Here is a 16,954-nt window from a genome sequence, read left to right on the forward strand (position 1 = left end):
GAATTCTGGGGGTTTGACCCTTCACGAGCCAGCGTTGCCGTTTAACAAACACTCTGCTTGCCAAACATTCCTCCCTCTGGCTGCTGCATCAATACGGACATAGATCAAGGAATGGTATTTGTTATTTAATTCCTTTGCAAGGGCAGCACAACACATTTCTGGGGCATGCAAAGCAATTAAAACAGAAAAAAAGACTGAAGTCTCTAATTCTGTTTTTCATTAGCACAGTGCAGTTCCATTCACTTCCTCCAGATATAGATGGGTTTAATGAGAAAATTAATCAAGCCTATGGTGTTCCTGCTCCGCAGTGGAAAACCGCAGCACGTCTGGTCTACCGGGTCGCGATGCTCTCGCAAGGCTGGACTGTGTCCCACGAAACCCCATTGTAAGGAGGGAGCCCGCGGGACAGCGCTGGAGCCTTTTCTCTGCCCACCCAGCCGCGTGGGCTCGGCCACATCTGCTTCCACAACGATGCCAAGATGTCACAAACCCTTTCTTCACCTCAAGCCTTCAGCTGAGGAGAGGTGGACAATTTGAGGGCATCATGACAAGTTTTATTTAATTTAGCACCAAGCGGTGGACAACAGTTTTGTTTTGCTTGTTTGCAGGGCGCAGGCCTTTTTCTAGACTGTGCTTTATTTATTTCTCTTCCCATTGTGTTTTAAGTACTGTGCAAGCAGCAAGAACAATTAGGTGGGGGCTGATTATTATAATTATTTCCACTATTAGTAATTAAAACAAATACATCGGAAAGACAATTCATGGTGTTTTTCAGCACGTGCTCTTTCAGCCCTGCCAGCTGTCATCACAGCCATTTCCACGCCAACATCTCAGTGAAGTACCAGCATTTCCAGCTAAAAGGAGTTTGCTGAGATTTCAGTCTCACCCCACTGCAAGGACATCAGAGAAGCCTGCAAGATCGTGTATGCCTAAAAATGGCCTTAGTGAGATCGTTGTTGTTGCTGTATCACATTATTTATTAATAGCTTTTTTTCATAGGCTTATCCCTTGTTCCCTATGCTTTGTTTAGCTTCCCTTCCTATCCTCCAGAATCAGACAAAAGAATTATTATGGCAAAAGGACACTTGCTTTCTCAGATATACCGAAATTGTACATAGTCATAATCAAATTTAAGTTGCAGGATCACGCAGGGAGACTCATTGGTCCACAACTAAAATGATTCTCTCCCACTTCCAGACCCAAGTGAGGTCTCTGTGACAGCAAAGCTCAGCAGAATGGCTGCCCCGCTCAACTCACACCATTCCTGCACGGTCAACCAGCCCGCCCGGTATTTGCAAATGAATAAATCAAGGCAGTTTCAGTGCAGTGACAGACAACAGGAAAATGCAGGTACAAGAGGGGATTGTGGAAGTCAACCTTAAAAACAGAAAAGAAGTCTTACGTGGAGAAGGCATTGTTCTGTTTCTCACATCGGATCCCCTTGCAGTTGTTGGGCTCCTCCGAGGCACTGGTCTCATAGTAAAAATAAAGCTGGTTCAGTCCATTGGCAAAAGCCAGAAGCACCAGACAGTAGATAAAAAGGAATTTAAGGATGTCTAGCAGCATGCGTCCCAGAGAAATCTGCAGGGGTCCCAGGTGTGAATTTGCTGTAAACAGGGATATGAGACGCAAGGAACTTAAAATGTTGGATATTGCAAAGAGGGCTTCTGCAATGAGAGTCGGGTGCCACATTTCCCATTCCTCCCTTGGACGAGAACCATTGTACTGAAAGAAATAACAAGGGTATAAAAGTGAATTACATTCTAATTACTCTGAGATAACTCCAAAGCCACACCTGCCAATACTAATGCTTCACATGTAAATACTAACCAGGTACACTGGAAGAACTTTTAACTCTCAGCAACCATCGGACTAACATTTGGGATTTGGGATAGAAGCTGATGACCAGGGCAGGGGCTTAGGCTTAGTGGTGCCTTCTTAGGAACTCTCTGGCTGTTCTTACCCTGAATTTAGAAAACAGGCCTTTTGAATTCTGGGTTCACTGTTTGTGGGTTCTTCAGGTCCGTGGGTTCATACGCAATCCCCATCTCAACACTTGAAGGGGTTCAGACTCCCCTTTAGCAGGTTCGGATCAGAAATTTCCAATTACCTTTTATCTTTCTCCTCCTAAATCTGACTGCACCTTCAAAACGCGGCAGGGAGGGAGAAGGGAGGGGAGAAGGAAAGCAATGAACTATTTAGTGTAAGAAGTGGGTGTTTTCCTTCCCTACTAATCTCAAACAAAAAGTGCCAACAGCCCAGAACCAAAATGCTTTCTTCATATTAATTTTCTTATTAGTTAATTTGTCATGGTAATTTTCAGAGAATCGCTAAAGCCGAGGTCATAATTGCAGCCAAAACACTGGATACATCTGAGTGCATCCATTATAACATTAACCGGGTTTCTAATGTAATTGTAAAAGCAGAAGCGTTTTCTGAGCAAAGTACAGCCAGATAGCAAACAGGTAACACAAAAGAGCTGGTTGTATAAATGGAACTACTCCAGCTCAACGACAGTGGCATAACGGAATGAAGTCAAAGACATTTTAACATCAAGGAATAATCGTCCTTTTAACATTTGTCTCTGCTCATTTAACATGTATAAAAAGGCAAAAAATGTACTTAGATTAATGTAGCTAATAGTGTAGCCAGCATGTTTAGGACTCCTAAAATAATTTTTATACCTTTTAAAAGGAAATGGTATTAATATGGTACTGACAGATGAGTTTGCAGGGACTTTCTATTTAAATCTGAAGGTCCGATACACGAGCTCACATTTTTTTCAAGGGCACAGCTAAAAGCAAGTTGGTATTTTAAACTATTCCTCTGTATGAAGGAGCCAAAACACGACACAAAGACATTCCAGCATGACCCCTGATTGCTTCTGACGTGCCCAAACTGTTCTTTACTCGGTGCGCAGCGCGGCCTGAGTCTGTTGGCTGGGGTTTGAAGATGGGGCTTCAAATCCGTTGGAACAGCAGCCACGTGAGCTCTTTGCCAGGAGGCAGCGGTGGGGCGGCTGGATCGGAACGTGCCGATCCGCACCGCCCTTGGTGATTCTGTTCTGCGGGACGGCTGGACACAGCAGCCCAGGGCGCGCGGAAAGGAACCTGAAAACGTCTTTGGCATCTCACATCTATTTCTAAAGCGGCTTGTTAGGGTCCTATTTTGGCCCTTTATAAACTGGTGGCGTCCCCTTGCTTAGAAACCACTAGTCTGCCCGGAGCAGCCTAGTGTCTTAGGTAATAGAGAAGCAGACAATTTCAGAGGTTTCTAATGAAGCTGGTACCTGGGAAGGCTGGAGCTGGTCGGGTTAGGCATCAGAATATGAAGACGGAGAGCAGAGATGTATACGGTACAAATAAGTTACACCAGGCAGTCACATTTACCCTCCCTCAGTACGTGATAATTCAACGCAGCAAATGAAAACTGATTAAGAAAGTATTTTTACCCTGTAACTGGCCTGAAGATTTCATTGATATTGGAAAATATTTGGGCCAGGCCTTGGAACCAGTCAAATCAAGAAAAAAAAGTCTCCATATAAAAATGAGGATGGAAAACATTAGTGTCAGCATGCAATTGATTTTTCTGGTATTTGGCAGAAAGCTAAATGTCCATGTAATGCTTTGAAGATCTAAGAAGTGTTAGAATATGGTATATTGGCATATATACCAGCCTTTCTCCGCTCAAGGCTGTTCTATAAATAACAAAAACCTTTACAAGTCACGTTGCAAAATATTTTTAAGCCATTATCAGCATGATAAATCCTCATGTTTCTGAGCATACTGCACCCTCTAAGTGACACAGGTCAGGAGGGAACTTCTGTGAGCACAGGGTTTCAGAACTGCTCCTACGTAAGATTTTATGCCTCTCTCAGCACTGTCTGACTTTGGTCCTTGCCAGGAGCAGACCTTAGATCAGCCAGCTTTAATCCCAGTGGGTCTGATCTGTACTCAAATCTATTCCATTCTTTTCTGTGCTGGCATATGCGTCTTTGTAGTTAGCCTGTAGTTCTTACGGAGTATATAAACAAAGCTGTACTTACTTCATACGTGTGGTTTGGCTACGAGTTTAAATCTCGGTGTGTGACTGTTTATGGATGCACAGCTCTTCTAGTAATTTGTGTGTGAGAAGGAGAAGGAACAAGATTGTTAACATTTTAAGATTTGTTCGTGCATCTTACGATTTCAAGCATTTTTTTTCCTGTTTTGCTCACAGCTTAAAGACCAACCTTTCCAGCCTCTCATTTCCTCACTGCTTCTGAATGCTGGGAGAAAAGAGACATAATCTGTTCCTGCTTTGATGCTGTTACAGAGCTGCCTCTTCAGGGAGAAGCAACTTAAAGCTTTTCCCTTTGAAAAACTAACTTACCACTATGCAGCCTTCTGCATTTTAAAAAGGCCCCATAGCAGGACTGCTTGCTGAAGAGTTTTGTTATAAAAGCCTTGCCATTTTGGAGTCAATGAGCTTTGGGAATTTTTCTCCTCTTCTCCTCTCTGCCTGCATATGTGCCTGGGTGAGAATAAACAAGGCTGCTGTGGGAAGTGCTTGTCCTGGGCTAAAAGAAGTGCTATTGCTCTATCAGGGCAAAACCAACACAGTAGCACATTTCCACCTGTGTCATTACACAAACTCTTGTGAAGCTACTGCTGATTCATACCAAGAAAAGAATCAGGACAAGCAGCATAAAGAAGTTTGCAGGAGGTCATTTGTGTCTCGCCTGTGTCTTTGAAAAAAAAAAGACGCAAGGAAAGTGCTCCAGGGCATCCTCTGGCTCCAAAACACCTGCATACACTAACCTGGAGCATCAGAGCTTTATACACATGCAAGGTGCTTTTGGGGGTGAGCTCTGATGTGCATTCTTACCATAAATGGAACATGGCAGCGCAGAATCTACACGGTGTGAAAGCTCCAGCATGCTCCTTTGTCATTTCCTTGCCTGTAGTTCAAAACTATACATTGAAGAGGATAAGTTGACTCCTTTATTTCAGATGGAACCTCCCACTAGCAGGTTTGCTTTTCTTAGTGGCCTTTTCACAAACTTCTGATCAGTTATCCACAGATCTATAGGACTGCAGATTAGAAATCTTTGCTGTAGATGTTTTCAGATAACCCTATTCTTGGTTTTCTTACTGTTTTATTTAAAAAAAAAAAACAAATTTTCACTATTTCTAGCATTGTTGAGGTCAGTGTCCGTATGGAAAATAAAATGTATCTTTGGCAACTGAGTAGGTACAAAACGGACAGCAAGTGGGGAAACTCGTACCCAGTGCCCAAAGAATCTACTTCAGTCTTGATCAAAGAGTCAGGATGAGGAGATCATTCTCTAAACAAATTCATAAGCCTTCCAAGTGAATTTTCCAAACTGGATTGCTTGCAAAGCAGCTATTCTCTTTGGTCTGTAATTTTGATCTTGACAGTTTCTACCCGGTTTACTACAGTTCTCACAAGCAAGTTGCAAATTCCCTCTCCCAAGTTACTGTACCTTGACGTAGGCAACAATTTTAAGGGAGATAGTTGCAAGATAGAGGGAGTTCATTGCAAAATCCATCAGATTCCACCAGTCATGTACGTACTCATTGAATCCGCCATCCCACATTTCCTTGATTTCTCCCCAGATAAAACCTGTAGAAAGCAAGAGAGTCCATTGTCATGATGAGGTATTATTTGCATTAGAGCACTGTGTGTATCTGACGTAATAAAAGAAAATGATAAATTAACAGCTTGGAAAAAACGTCTCATCCCTCCTCTGACTATGAGGCATTTCACAGCTCTGTGGGGACAAAGACCCACATTTCCTATCTGGGGCTCCAGAGATGCACATGAGGACACTGCTTGAAACATATGTTATTTAAAACTAGTATGCGTGGATTGGCTCAGATGAAATTTTTTCTAAGCGAATAAACTATTTAAGCAACTGTATTTGGTATAGTTTCTAATACATTGTCTGCTCTCATAGAAACTATAGGTAATTCACTGCTCAGCTGGACAGCACTGATTTTTCCTCTCTCTGCAGAACCCGGGACAGCAGTACCAGCTTCTGTGTGCCAGAACATCTCCTCCCTGACCTGGAAACATCACACCAAAGAAGTGAATTCATCCTCTGTGCTCAGTCACTGCATTTATGCGTCTTGCTGCACAAAGAGCCCACGGGGATGGCTGGTGAAAAAGGCCGGAGTCAGCATGAAGGGCTCTGCAGCCTGGCAGCGCTTCTCTGCACTGACTCACCTCCTGTCAAGTTTGGCTGTGGGCTTTGCAAGGTGAATATTTCTTCCCGAGGATATGGCCAGAGCCCATCATCTCAGCTCTGAAATGCCTCCTGGTAGTAACTCCTGGCATTTGCCAACCCTCCCTACAGCTCCTTGCAGCTGGAGGGGCGAGGGGCAGCTTCCCAAGTTCATGACCGGACTGCTGAACTCACCTGCCATACCATCCGAATGTTAAGTAACGTGTATGTACTTTATTGTAGTGTTGTTTAAGTATTTTTGAGAGCCTCATTCTCATGAAAAAACAAATGGCAGCCAGGCTCCTTCATCACCTACACGATTCTGAGAATGTCCATAGAGCCCCCAGATATTTTGAATTACCCGGTTTAGAACATTATCCTTGAATGAAGACCTGAACAGTGTGAAAAGAAAAACAAACCAACAAAATACACCTCCAGGTGCATCACCAGATTAGTTACCCAAATCGCTCCCCATACCTAACCACAGGATACTGCAGTGGGCACTGAAATGCTACTTGCAGCTCAAGTTTTTAGGACCTGAAAGTTCAATCTGAAGAGCAAATGATGCTGAAATGAACTGCTGCAAACATCCAAATATCAATTTGAGCTCTTGAGCTGCTGGCCAGCAGGTCAGTGGTCAGGCAAGCAGAATGTCAAGGCCAACAAGGTAATTTTATTACAGCTGCCTCCAAATCTTTGCACTTACACACAAACATAAATCAATGGAGAGGAGCCTGTTGAAGAACTCACACACTGTATTTATAGAGAGTTATCATTGCTGGTTACTATAGTTACAGCAATGCTCTCTGTGCCTGTTCTCTCCTTTTAGAGGGGAAGATATTTCTTAAATAATAATCTTTAATCCGGTGAAACTGTTCTAATTTCTCCATTTAATAAATAGTCCCACAACATCCCTATTTATCTGAAACAAAGGAACTCAAAGAGCAGACAGCTGTAAGACGTGATTTTGAAGGGGTTCTTTTAACAGATTATCCTTTCATCTGCAAATCAATTTTGCTGAAAAGCCTACCGTTGCGCTCAACTTTAACCACGAAAGTAAGGATAAAGTGAAGAGATCACCTAAGCTCAGGAAATACATTTAACCTTCTCGGCTTACTCTGATGCTTCTACCAACACATGCATTTCAATGCCATAGATCAGTTTAATAAGACAATGAGGCTGGAGTTACCATTTGTGAGTTGTGGTAGAGCTGTGCAAGCAGCAAAGTGCCCTGGGTCACGATGGGAAAGCGGTTTGTGAACCTGTTTGCAACTCTTACTTTCCTCATTTTCCAATTTTAGGTTTGGCTTGTTAGTTCAGCACAGAACCAGCCTGGTCTAGAGCCACCAGAGACACAAGGAGCTGGGGCCCAGTGTCACTGGGAGAGGAGCCCGCAGGGGACACAGAGGAGGACCCGGGAGGAGCACTGAGGAGCTGTAAGGAGCTCCGGAGATGGAGGTTTGTGTGAGATGGCCTCACAAAGCATCGCGGTGGCTTTCCAGGCCCCTTACCCCGTGGAGAGTCGCAATTCACTGTCACCTGTCCCCTGGGGTTTTGCACTGACACGACCTGGGCTGCGGGAGAGCTGGAAAGGTGTGGAGAGCACAGCCCACGGGCAGGCCTCCCGCTAACGAACCAGCTCACCATGGTGCTGCGTGTTAACAGCACAGCAAGGGACGTGACACCTTAATTAGAGGAGAGATCATGCTCCTAATGGAGTCCAGGGGTTTTCACTTGCTGTTGCGCTGGCGCTCAGTTTTAAAGGGTAAATACTTCTCCCTCATGAGAAATATATGGAACTCTGCTGCTCTGCTCTTCTCCCCCGGCCCGTCTCTGCCCTCACCGTGCAGCCTGCCCTCAGCAACACGGACACCTCCTCTGCTTCACACTGGCGGTTGCCCAAGCCAAACTGGAGTAAGAGCCTCGTGTTTAACCTGATAATAAATACTCTCTCCTTCTCCTACTTATTTTAGAGCTCTAGATATTGATTTGGTCAGCGTTTATCAGCACAGAGGCATATGGCAGACAGAGATATATATCTTCCCTTTTCTGCCTTCCCGTAGGGTACTGTGAGTCCAGGAATAACCAGGGCTGGTACCTGCACAGCGGCTCCGGGAGCGGATCAGCGAGAAGGCGACAGGAGAGGCAGCTCGGGGCACTGTCTCCTGCCACGGACCGGCCACAGAGCCTGACAAGTGACCCAGGAGCAAATCCCTAACCTGTTCCTCACACCGAGCATGGGAGAAGCAGGGGGAGAGCTGTGCCTGCTGCAGTTTACTCAGGGTCATGTCTAAAGGCACGTCAGATGGCAACACGAACAGCAGAAAAGCCCTGGGCCAACAGGATCTGTTGTTCCAGAAGGAGCCCAGCTGTTTCACACAGTTATGAAGCCGGCTGCCAAATCTCCTCACATGCTGATGATGCCGAGATCAGGAATGAGTCTCCGCACAGTTGCCATGGGTGCGAGTCAGGAGACTGTGGCTCAGGCATTTCAATGAATCACAGAATGTCCCGAGCTGGAAGGGACCCACAAGCATCATCGAGTCCAACTCCTGTCCCTGCACAGGATAACCCCAAAATTCACATGGATTTTTATGTTTCTGATTTACCTAGAACCCAGGGCAGGATCATCCACTCCACGATGGTGGGAGGTGGTCCCTGCATGTGGAGGTCAGTCCTGACGATGTGCTGCGATGCCAGCAAGAGCATGAAGAGGAAGGTTAGGTAAGAGCCCGTGTGGCAGATAAACTTGATAAATGGCTTTTTAATGAACAGTCCCAGCCTGCTCTTCGGTGCAATCAGATATGCCACGGATAGCACGGGAAATAGCAGTCCGATGGTGACACAGGTCAGGAGCTTCACTGCCCAGTGTTTCCGCCTCCATCCTGGAAAACCATCATACCATAGTGTTGCTAGTAGCTGCTGGCAGTTTGGCTGAGCAACAAACTGAGGAGGAAAACAAGAGAAAGATCATTACTGACTGGTTCTTCACATGCACTCCCCCTCACGTATGTGTTAGAGCCCACACAGACCCTCATGTTAAGTTTGGGGCTGGCTGTGGGGTGGAAAAGCGTAATTTGGAGACAGACGGAAGAAACGAGGGAGATTTCGCTCTTATTTTTATACATGGGATTTAAGATTTCTGCTGGGAGGTCTTCTCTATTTGAAGCATCCTTACATAGATCAGTCACTCACCACACATGAAGCCTTGTGCAAAAGTGATACCACCAAAATTACTACGAGCGTTTTCTCTTCCCATGTGTTTCTGTTTCAGCCGGTTTCTTCTGTTTCAGGTTTTGACTGTCTCAAATCACTGTCAGTGTCTTTAAGAAGCGACTGAATGATGAGACAGGAGGGAAAAGGTGTAAAGCTCTGGGAACGTTTGTGTGAGAGGGCTGGGTGCCCCCGGCAGCGCGTGGGGAGCTGCCCGTGGGTTTGTGCAAGGAGGGCACACAGGTGTGTGCTGGGCAGCAGGACAGCACGCTGGTGAACGCGCCTGCCGGGGAGGAACGGACCACTTGTAAAATGTGAGACATTAAGCAGCGGCAGAAAGAACCTTTGATCACAGTACCAACAGTGACACTTGAAAATCTACTTTCACTCTGTAAAAAATAGCATTATGATGGTGATTTAGTGCACCTCAGTGACTCCATACCAGACATGCTCAGGTTGCAACTACTTCAGACTGTTTAACAGCCTTTGGAATTCCACACTCAAGCCAAAATATTTCTGATCTGTGCCAGAAGACTTTACCTTCCTGATAATACCCGGATAATACCCACGGTTTTCAAAACTTTTCAGACCCATAGCTAATTAGAGAGGCCTGCAAGACCAAGACAACTGTGTATTTCTTTACATAATTGATTTCTAATCCATCTTAATCCATCTGATCTACTGAATTCAGATTTCTCTTTGAGCTCTGCAAGTTCAAAAGAAAAACTCAAAAATCTCAACTATTGTTTTGAGGTTGCCTGGTACACTTACTTTGCTGTAATTAAATCAGTCTGTCCTAGCGTGGATACAGTTATCGATAAACACACTCCTGTAACAACACAGCTACAGCTCTGACCAGACACAGCCGCATCAGAATCACACTTCCAATGGACACAGTAGCACTGGCAGCATTTGTCAGGGAGAAGAGACGTCTCTTACAAAGGAGACTCAAAGTGGTGCGTAACCTGAAGATGACCGTGCTGTGTAACCTGAAGATGACCCTGCTAGAAGGACAACGCCATGGTGGCAAAGAAACTGGCTTCTGAATACAAGAGTACCCATCTGATCGCTCTGCCAGCCCAAACTGGGACGATTTTTTCCACCCTGGCAGAAGCCCCACTCAGCACAGACAGAATCAGCCATCACATCTGCATTTATGACACACTTGCAGGCTCTTCTCATCTCATCTAAAGATACCCAGGACTTCCCATAGGTCTTAGTCACCAGGGGATCGGATTCCATGTGAAAGAGACTATAATAAAAGCTTTAGCACACACACCCGTATCTTTTAAGTATTTGTTCACTGCCAAAGCTGCCCAATATTGTGAGGACCTTTCATGCCCAGTTCTCAGGGTGCTCGACAGCAGCAGAGATCTGTCACTGCCATGTGCAAAATGAATAAACTGAGGTCAAGCAAGAGGAAAAATCAGTTGCTTAGTCTGACAAAGTCAATCTTTTATCTCAGAAAATCAGAAATGTATTTGATTTTCAAGTAACCTACACATGCATGCAGCAGAAACTGGAAAACAGCTGATATGGTAATGTTCTCCAGAAAAAGACAAGACCTGTTGCCTGTAATGATGAGAAAATGTTATTGTAAAAATCCAAGTCTGGGGACAATGATGAAAGAAACAATCCTAGAGAAACTGAAAATACATGAAGCATCAGTTGTCACTTGGTTGGTTGGTTTTTTGTCTATAGTTTCAGAAGGGTCAGCGCGTGATGTCTCAAAGCTGGAAGAACTGGAGGGTCACACTGCTGTATTTCTCATTCGAGATCACAAACGGGAGCTGTGACCAGATGTGTTCTGCAGTAGTTCACATGGTAACAGATGCTGCTGCTTCTCAGAGATGAACAACTTTTTTCTATTTTTTCTGAGGGGGTAAATGTATAAACACATTTTCTCTTTATCATATACAACACAAAGCTCTAAGGGTAGAATAAAACTGTTTTTCCCTTGAGTCAGTCAGAGTCATTTGAGAAATCAAATGACTATATGTTCCTCTGGTTGCTGTGCAACTCACAAACATCTGAAAAGTGCCTCTCCTCTGCCTAACAGCTCATTCTAAAACCTGCTTTCTGGGTTGTATCTGATGTTAGTTCTTCAAATTGAGAGAAATTCACACGTCATGAAAGAGCAGCTTTAAAGACCAGCTCGGTAAAAGGGAACGGAAACAGAAAAAGCCGTTCAATTTTCCAATCAAGCCCATCACAACCTCACTGAAAATGGCCTAAAGGATGTTTAAGCACAGAAGGCAGAAAGAAGTTCTCCCCAATGGCACAGTCCATCAAATGCTGTCTTCATTAAAGGTAAGGCCAAGCACTTCCCAATGTAGGTTTTTACTGACTCATATTAGTCCAACTTAGTAATCACAGATGTAAAACGAGTAAATACTGCAGCTTAGATCTCAAGTAGTGCAGGGACTATAGCCGGCTGGAAAACCAACCTCCCAGGGTGCAGGAATACTGGAGTTCTGAACGCCGGTGGAGAAGTCGGCTAAGCCCTTGGTGTGCTGCCTCAGGAACCCATTGCTTGCCAGTAACTCTGTGTTCATTTCAAAGAATATAGAAACCAGCTTTTCCCTAAGTAGTCCTGTGAATGTTGGCCTCATCTTTGCATCCAGGTGGTGTTACCTGGACTAAACCATCCAATTAATTGGCCAGACTAAACCACTGAATGCTCAACTCCTTAAAGATTGTCTAGGATTCATACTGCTAAATCAATCCACATAGAATATACACACAGTAGAAAGCTTTAGCCCTTTTAGGTGTGAAGTAGTCTGAAACTGTCATAATATCATGGAGCTTTTGTTATCCATAATTTGAAATTTCTTCGTAAAGTTAAGGAAACAATCTTATTTCTGCTTTGCAAATAGACAGAACTGAGATCTGGAAAACCAAGCTGACTTCTCCAACACAACTTGTGCCAAGGCCCTTCTTGAGTCCAAGTTCCATTTCCCTGCTAGTAGGGTCCCAAATATGTTTTTTCACCTTTTTGCAAAGCCTTTCATTTGCCATAGTTAGAAACAGCACATGTGTATATCATAGGCTTTTATAATTTCTCATGAACATACCGTATGTGACAGGATGTCCTGGTTTCAGCTGGGACAGAGTTAATTTGCTTTCTAGTAGCTGGTATAGGGCTGTGTTTTAGATTTAGTATGGCAAGAATATTGATAGCGCGCTGGTATTTTGCTTGTTGCCAGGTAGTCAAGGACTTTCTGGCTTCTCATGCTGTACCTGGGAGGGAGCAAAGCCCGGATAGCTGACCCAAGCTGGCCAAAGGGAAACTCCTTACTGTATAATGTCACGTTCAGTGTAGAAACTGAAGCTGGCCGGGGGCAAACACAGCTGCTTGGGAATGAACCGCCTATTGGCATCACAAGCGGTGAGCAATTGCATTCTGCGTCACTTGTATTATTATTATTATTTTCTCTTCCTTTGCTGTCCTATCAAGCTGCTGTTATCTCAACCCACAAGTAGTTGTTTTTTTTCCCTTTCTGATTCTCTCCCTCATCCCATTTTATGGGGATGAGCGAGCAGCTGCGCAGTCCTAGTTGTCATCTGGGGTTAAACCATGACATAGGATTTGGTATCGGTTGAAGTTTCTGCAAAATGGAGAGACCATGATAATTTTTAAAACTGCATATCGTCCCAGTTTTGTAGCTGGTCCAGAATCAGAGGCAGATGTACTGTACCAGAAGCTCTCTATTTGTTTAAGAAGATGAGCACATGACTTGAAACAGTGCATTTCTCCCCTACATAACAAGCATGGTATCTAGTGTTTTTGCCAAGGATTGCTGCATTTCAGGAGCCTCCAGTTTCTATTACAAAAGGCAGCACAAGACATCATCCCACAGACACGACGGAGAATGTTCTGATAGTTGCATTAATGGAAAGAAATGCGTCCAAAAGATGGCATTCATACTCAATTTAGCTAATACATGAACTAAGCATTCAGTGCTATGAAGCCTGTGGTAGTCCTGGCATAACTTTTTCCAGCACTGGCCTTACCTGTAGACAAAGACTGGAGATGCATTTCTGGGGGATGTAATCCAAAGAGCAGCCTCCTTCTCCGTTACCTGTTCAGCAGAACCTGTCCCTAGCTGAAGATGCAACTCAGAGTATGCTCTTGTGAGGACAACGCCACTATGTCATCGGTGGGCAAGATGCTCAATCTCCTGGCTTCTGAAAATGGGGATAAGTATATTTTGCCTTTCAAAAAGTGAGATCAGCAGCTTCCGTCATGGTTGGGAAGCACTCTGAGGGTAGAGACTGCTGCAATACAAAGTCTTTTTGTTCTCTCTTTCTTCTTTGTCTTGCCAGGATCTTTGTGTAGCATTTGGCGTGGAGCTGGATTGTGCTATTACAGAATTTCATTTTCAATGTTCATCATAGTAATTGTCACCTGCCCATCTACCAAGGGGAAAGTTTTTAAGGGAAAAAAGCAGCTGCTGGATGGAGTGTCTTTTTCTTACTATCTAATCTTTACTGATATTTTCATGTCACCTAAATTCTACTTCTTGGGAATTAAATGCTTTTTGCATGCTGCGCCATTAATATAAATATCAAACACAGAAATTATGTTCCATCCCCCCTCCCCTTATCTATGGGGAAATCCCTTATCTCTCACAGTCGTAAGTAATTTAGAATCAGACACAGATGGGCTGAGATGTGAATGCCTCGGGGAGCAACTGAAATAGCTCCCTGATAGACATCACAGGGGCTGAGCACAGTACCTCTCTGCATTTATTCTGATTATCGGTGACGGCTGCCAACAGGCTCTTCTGCTTGGAGTTTGTTGGAGTTCTTTCCTGTACTCTTGCTGTGGATTGTGATAGTAAATGCTCTTCATAGATGAATAAGCACTAATTTGTAACTGCAGAGCCCTGTGTTAATAAGCAGGACGGAGTTCTCCTGTCAGTCAGCTACCTCAGCTCCCAGTAGGGTCACCACTGAGAGCCCAACATGCCATGGGAGCCAGAAATTACCTTTAGTTCCCCTGACACTCATTTCTGTACGTTAGATCTCCCCAGCAGCACCGCAGCGTTCCTGTGTTTGGGGGGATCGTTATATGCTGCTGCCCTCTACAATTAAAGCTATTTTGGCTTTGGACAGGCAGGTTTTGACGGGAACTGAGCTAGATTTTGCAGTCTGTGTGACAATCGGGCAACTGCAGCGTCTGACATAGTAGCATAAGTGTATATTTTAGCTAGATCTGTAAAGAGTGTATATTTCCTGTGAATCCAGTTGTGTTGTGACAAGGATCAATGCCGTTGCCTTGCACTCAGCAGAAATCCCTGTCCCACCCCGCAGAGGTGCTGGGAAGGGACACAGCTCTGAAGACACACGTGTCCCCGCAGCGCTGGGACAGCAGGTGTGTGTGTCCCCATCCCGGGGCACTGGCACAGCGGTGCCTGCCACCCGCACACCAGTACAGCCGCGGATGGACTGCGGACAGCACAGCCTGTCCTGCTGGAGTTTTCAGAACCAACTCGCTAGAACTTTTTTCCTCTCGTGAAGATAAAACTCCCACACTGTCAATCCCACCACAGGCTTGGGTTTAGCAATCAGTGCCAGATCTTAATGTCTTAACCCACAGAGTGTAACTGTCCAATAGCCCAAATACTTGGCACAACGTCAGCAGGCACATGGGTCACACTGTGCAATAAAGTGATGCTTTACCTTGGACTTCAGGAAGATGAAATGGCATGCAAATGAACTTTTAAAATACAGCTTCTTTCTACACTCCTGAACAGGGAACTGCTGGAGAGGGTCCAGCGTAGGGCAACAAAGATGCTGAAGGGAGTGGAGCACCTCCCTTATGAAGAAAGGCTGAGGGAGCTGGGGCTCTTTAGCTTGGAGAAGAGGAGACTGAGGGGTGACCTTATTAATGTTTATAAATATATAAAGGGTGAGTGCCACGAGGATGGAGCCAGGCTCTTCTCGGTGGCAAACAATGATAGGACAAGGGGTAATGGGATCAAGCTGGAACACAAGAGGTTCCACTTAGATTTGAGAAAAAACTTCTTCTCAGTGAGGGTGGCAGAGCCTGGCCCAGGCTGCCCAGGGGGGTTGTGGAGTCTCCTTCTCTGCAGACATTCCAACCCGCCTGGACACCTTCCTGTGTAACCTCAGCTGGGTGTTCCTGCTCCATGGGGGGATTGCACTGGATGATCTTCTGAGGTCCCTTCCAATCCCAAACATCCTGTGATCCTGTGATCCTGCAGATGCTCGTGCCGAGACCCAAGCAGCACAGCGCAGCTCCAGCGCAGCACAGAACCGCTCTGCCTCCTCTGAGCAGCGGCGAAATACGGTTGCTGAAGCAGTTTCATTGCTCTTAAAGGAAATTCCAGTGGGCAAAACTCAAAGAGCTACATTTCTAAATTAGACCAAGACAGAAGAGAGAAACTATCTGTGGCCTAATTTGATGTCTGCTGCAGAGAGCCGGAAAGCCCTAGGAGACCAGATATTCACATAAAGTACCAGCCTCCTCAAGTCTGCAATGTTGCAAGCAGTGAGATGAATAAGAAAATCCTCCTTTTTGTAGCACATTTCTTTTTAAAGTTCAACCTTGTTAATGACTGCAGAGTTATTTACATTCTGCTGCTGAAGTGTGAGCTGCAGAGGGTAAACACCTAATGGTTGTTCATCCTGTTAATTAAGTACTTTCTGCAACAGACAAAGAAGGAAGAAAGGAGACAAGCTGAAGGGGAGGCTGTATAACTTGGGGAAAGGCACTACAACTCAACGTTCCTCTTCCAGCACTTCCAAGAGATAATAGTTTTTTCTTAGGAAAATAGAGGATGAATTTCCTATCAAAACCACAGCTGCTACTCACATGCCTGTTACTCCTGGCAGCGAAGCACTGATGCAAACCCAAATTGCAGCCATTCCTGCCATTAAGATCATTAGCTGAGCTGGAAGAGTCCTTCAAGAAAACCAGGTGCTACCCGAATTGCTCAGTCCCTCTGCTGGTGAATAAAACAAACTCCAGATCCTCCACAGATGACCATAGGGCATCAAATTATACGGAATTTTGTCTAATCTGTTCTTAAAATGATATTTTAAGTGATGATGACACATTAATCTTCACTAGAGGTCTCCTAAGCATAACAGATCTCTCGATGGTAGCAGACATGAACTCAGCTTAAGCAGGAGCAATTGGAAATTCATCAGTGATTTGAACGCTGGCAAAAGGCAAGACTGAACGCCCTCTAAAAGACTGCTACACTTCCATCAAAATTCATCCTTTTCACAAATTTATGTTGAATTGCTTTAAATATTTCAATAAAAGCGGGCCCACAGATTCGAAGAGTAAGGTAGAAGCTTGCAAATCCTGGGTACCTACCCATGGAAGAGGCAATTATTTAAGCTTGACATTAAATCCATCTCTACTCAGAGTGCTTAAACATGTGTTTAGCTATAGCTTTGTATTTATGGCCTGTGTCAGCAGGATTTAAGTGCAGGTCTAAATTCTGCATTGAACAAAGGCAATGCCGAGCGGCGCCTGGG

General features: G+C 44.7%; 1 protein-coding gene across 1 annotated transcript in view; it reads right to left on the reverse strand.

The window, feature by feature from the left end:
* The window catches only part of TRPC5 (transient receptor potential cation channel subfamily C member 5), a 62,010-nt gene that overhangs the window by 21,412 nt on the left and 23,644 nt on the right, over positions 1-16,954 (reverse strand). Inside the window, exons 3-5 of the mRNA XM_082062141.1 lie at positions 8,836-9,172; positions 5,486-5,625; positions 1,403-1,725 (exon numbers count right to left, since the gene is read on the reverse strand). Of these exons, the coding sequence (XP_081918267.1) occupies positions 1,403-1,725; positions 5,486-5,625; positions 8,836-9,172 (800 nt within the window). The remainder of the gene's footprint in view (positions 1-1,402; positions 1,726-5,485; positions 5,626-8,835; positions 9,173-16,954) is intronic.

This window comes from Streptopelia decaocto (assembly GCF_964273445.1).
Source record: "Streptopelia decaocto genome assembly, chromosome: 10".
NCBI lineage: Eukaryota > Metazoa > Chordata > Aves > Columbiformes > Columbidae > Streptopelia > Streptopelia decaocto.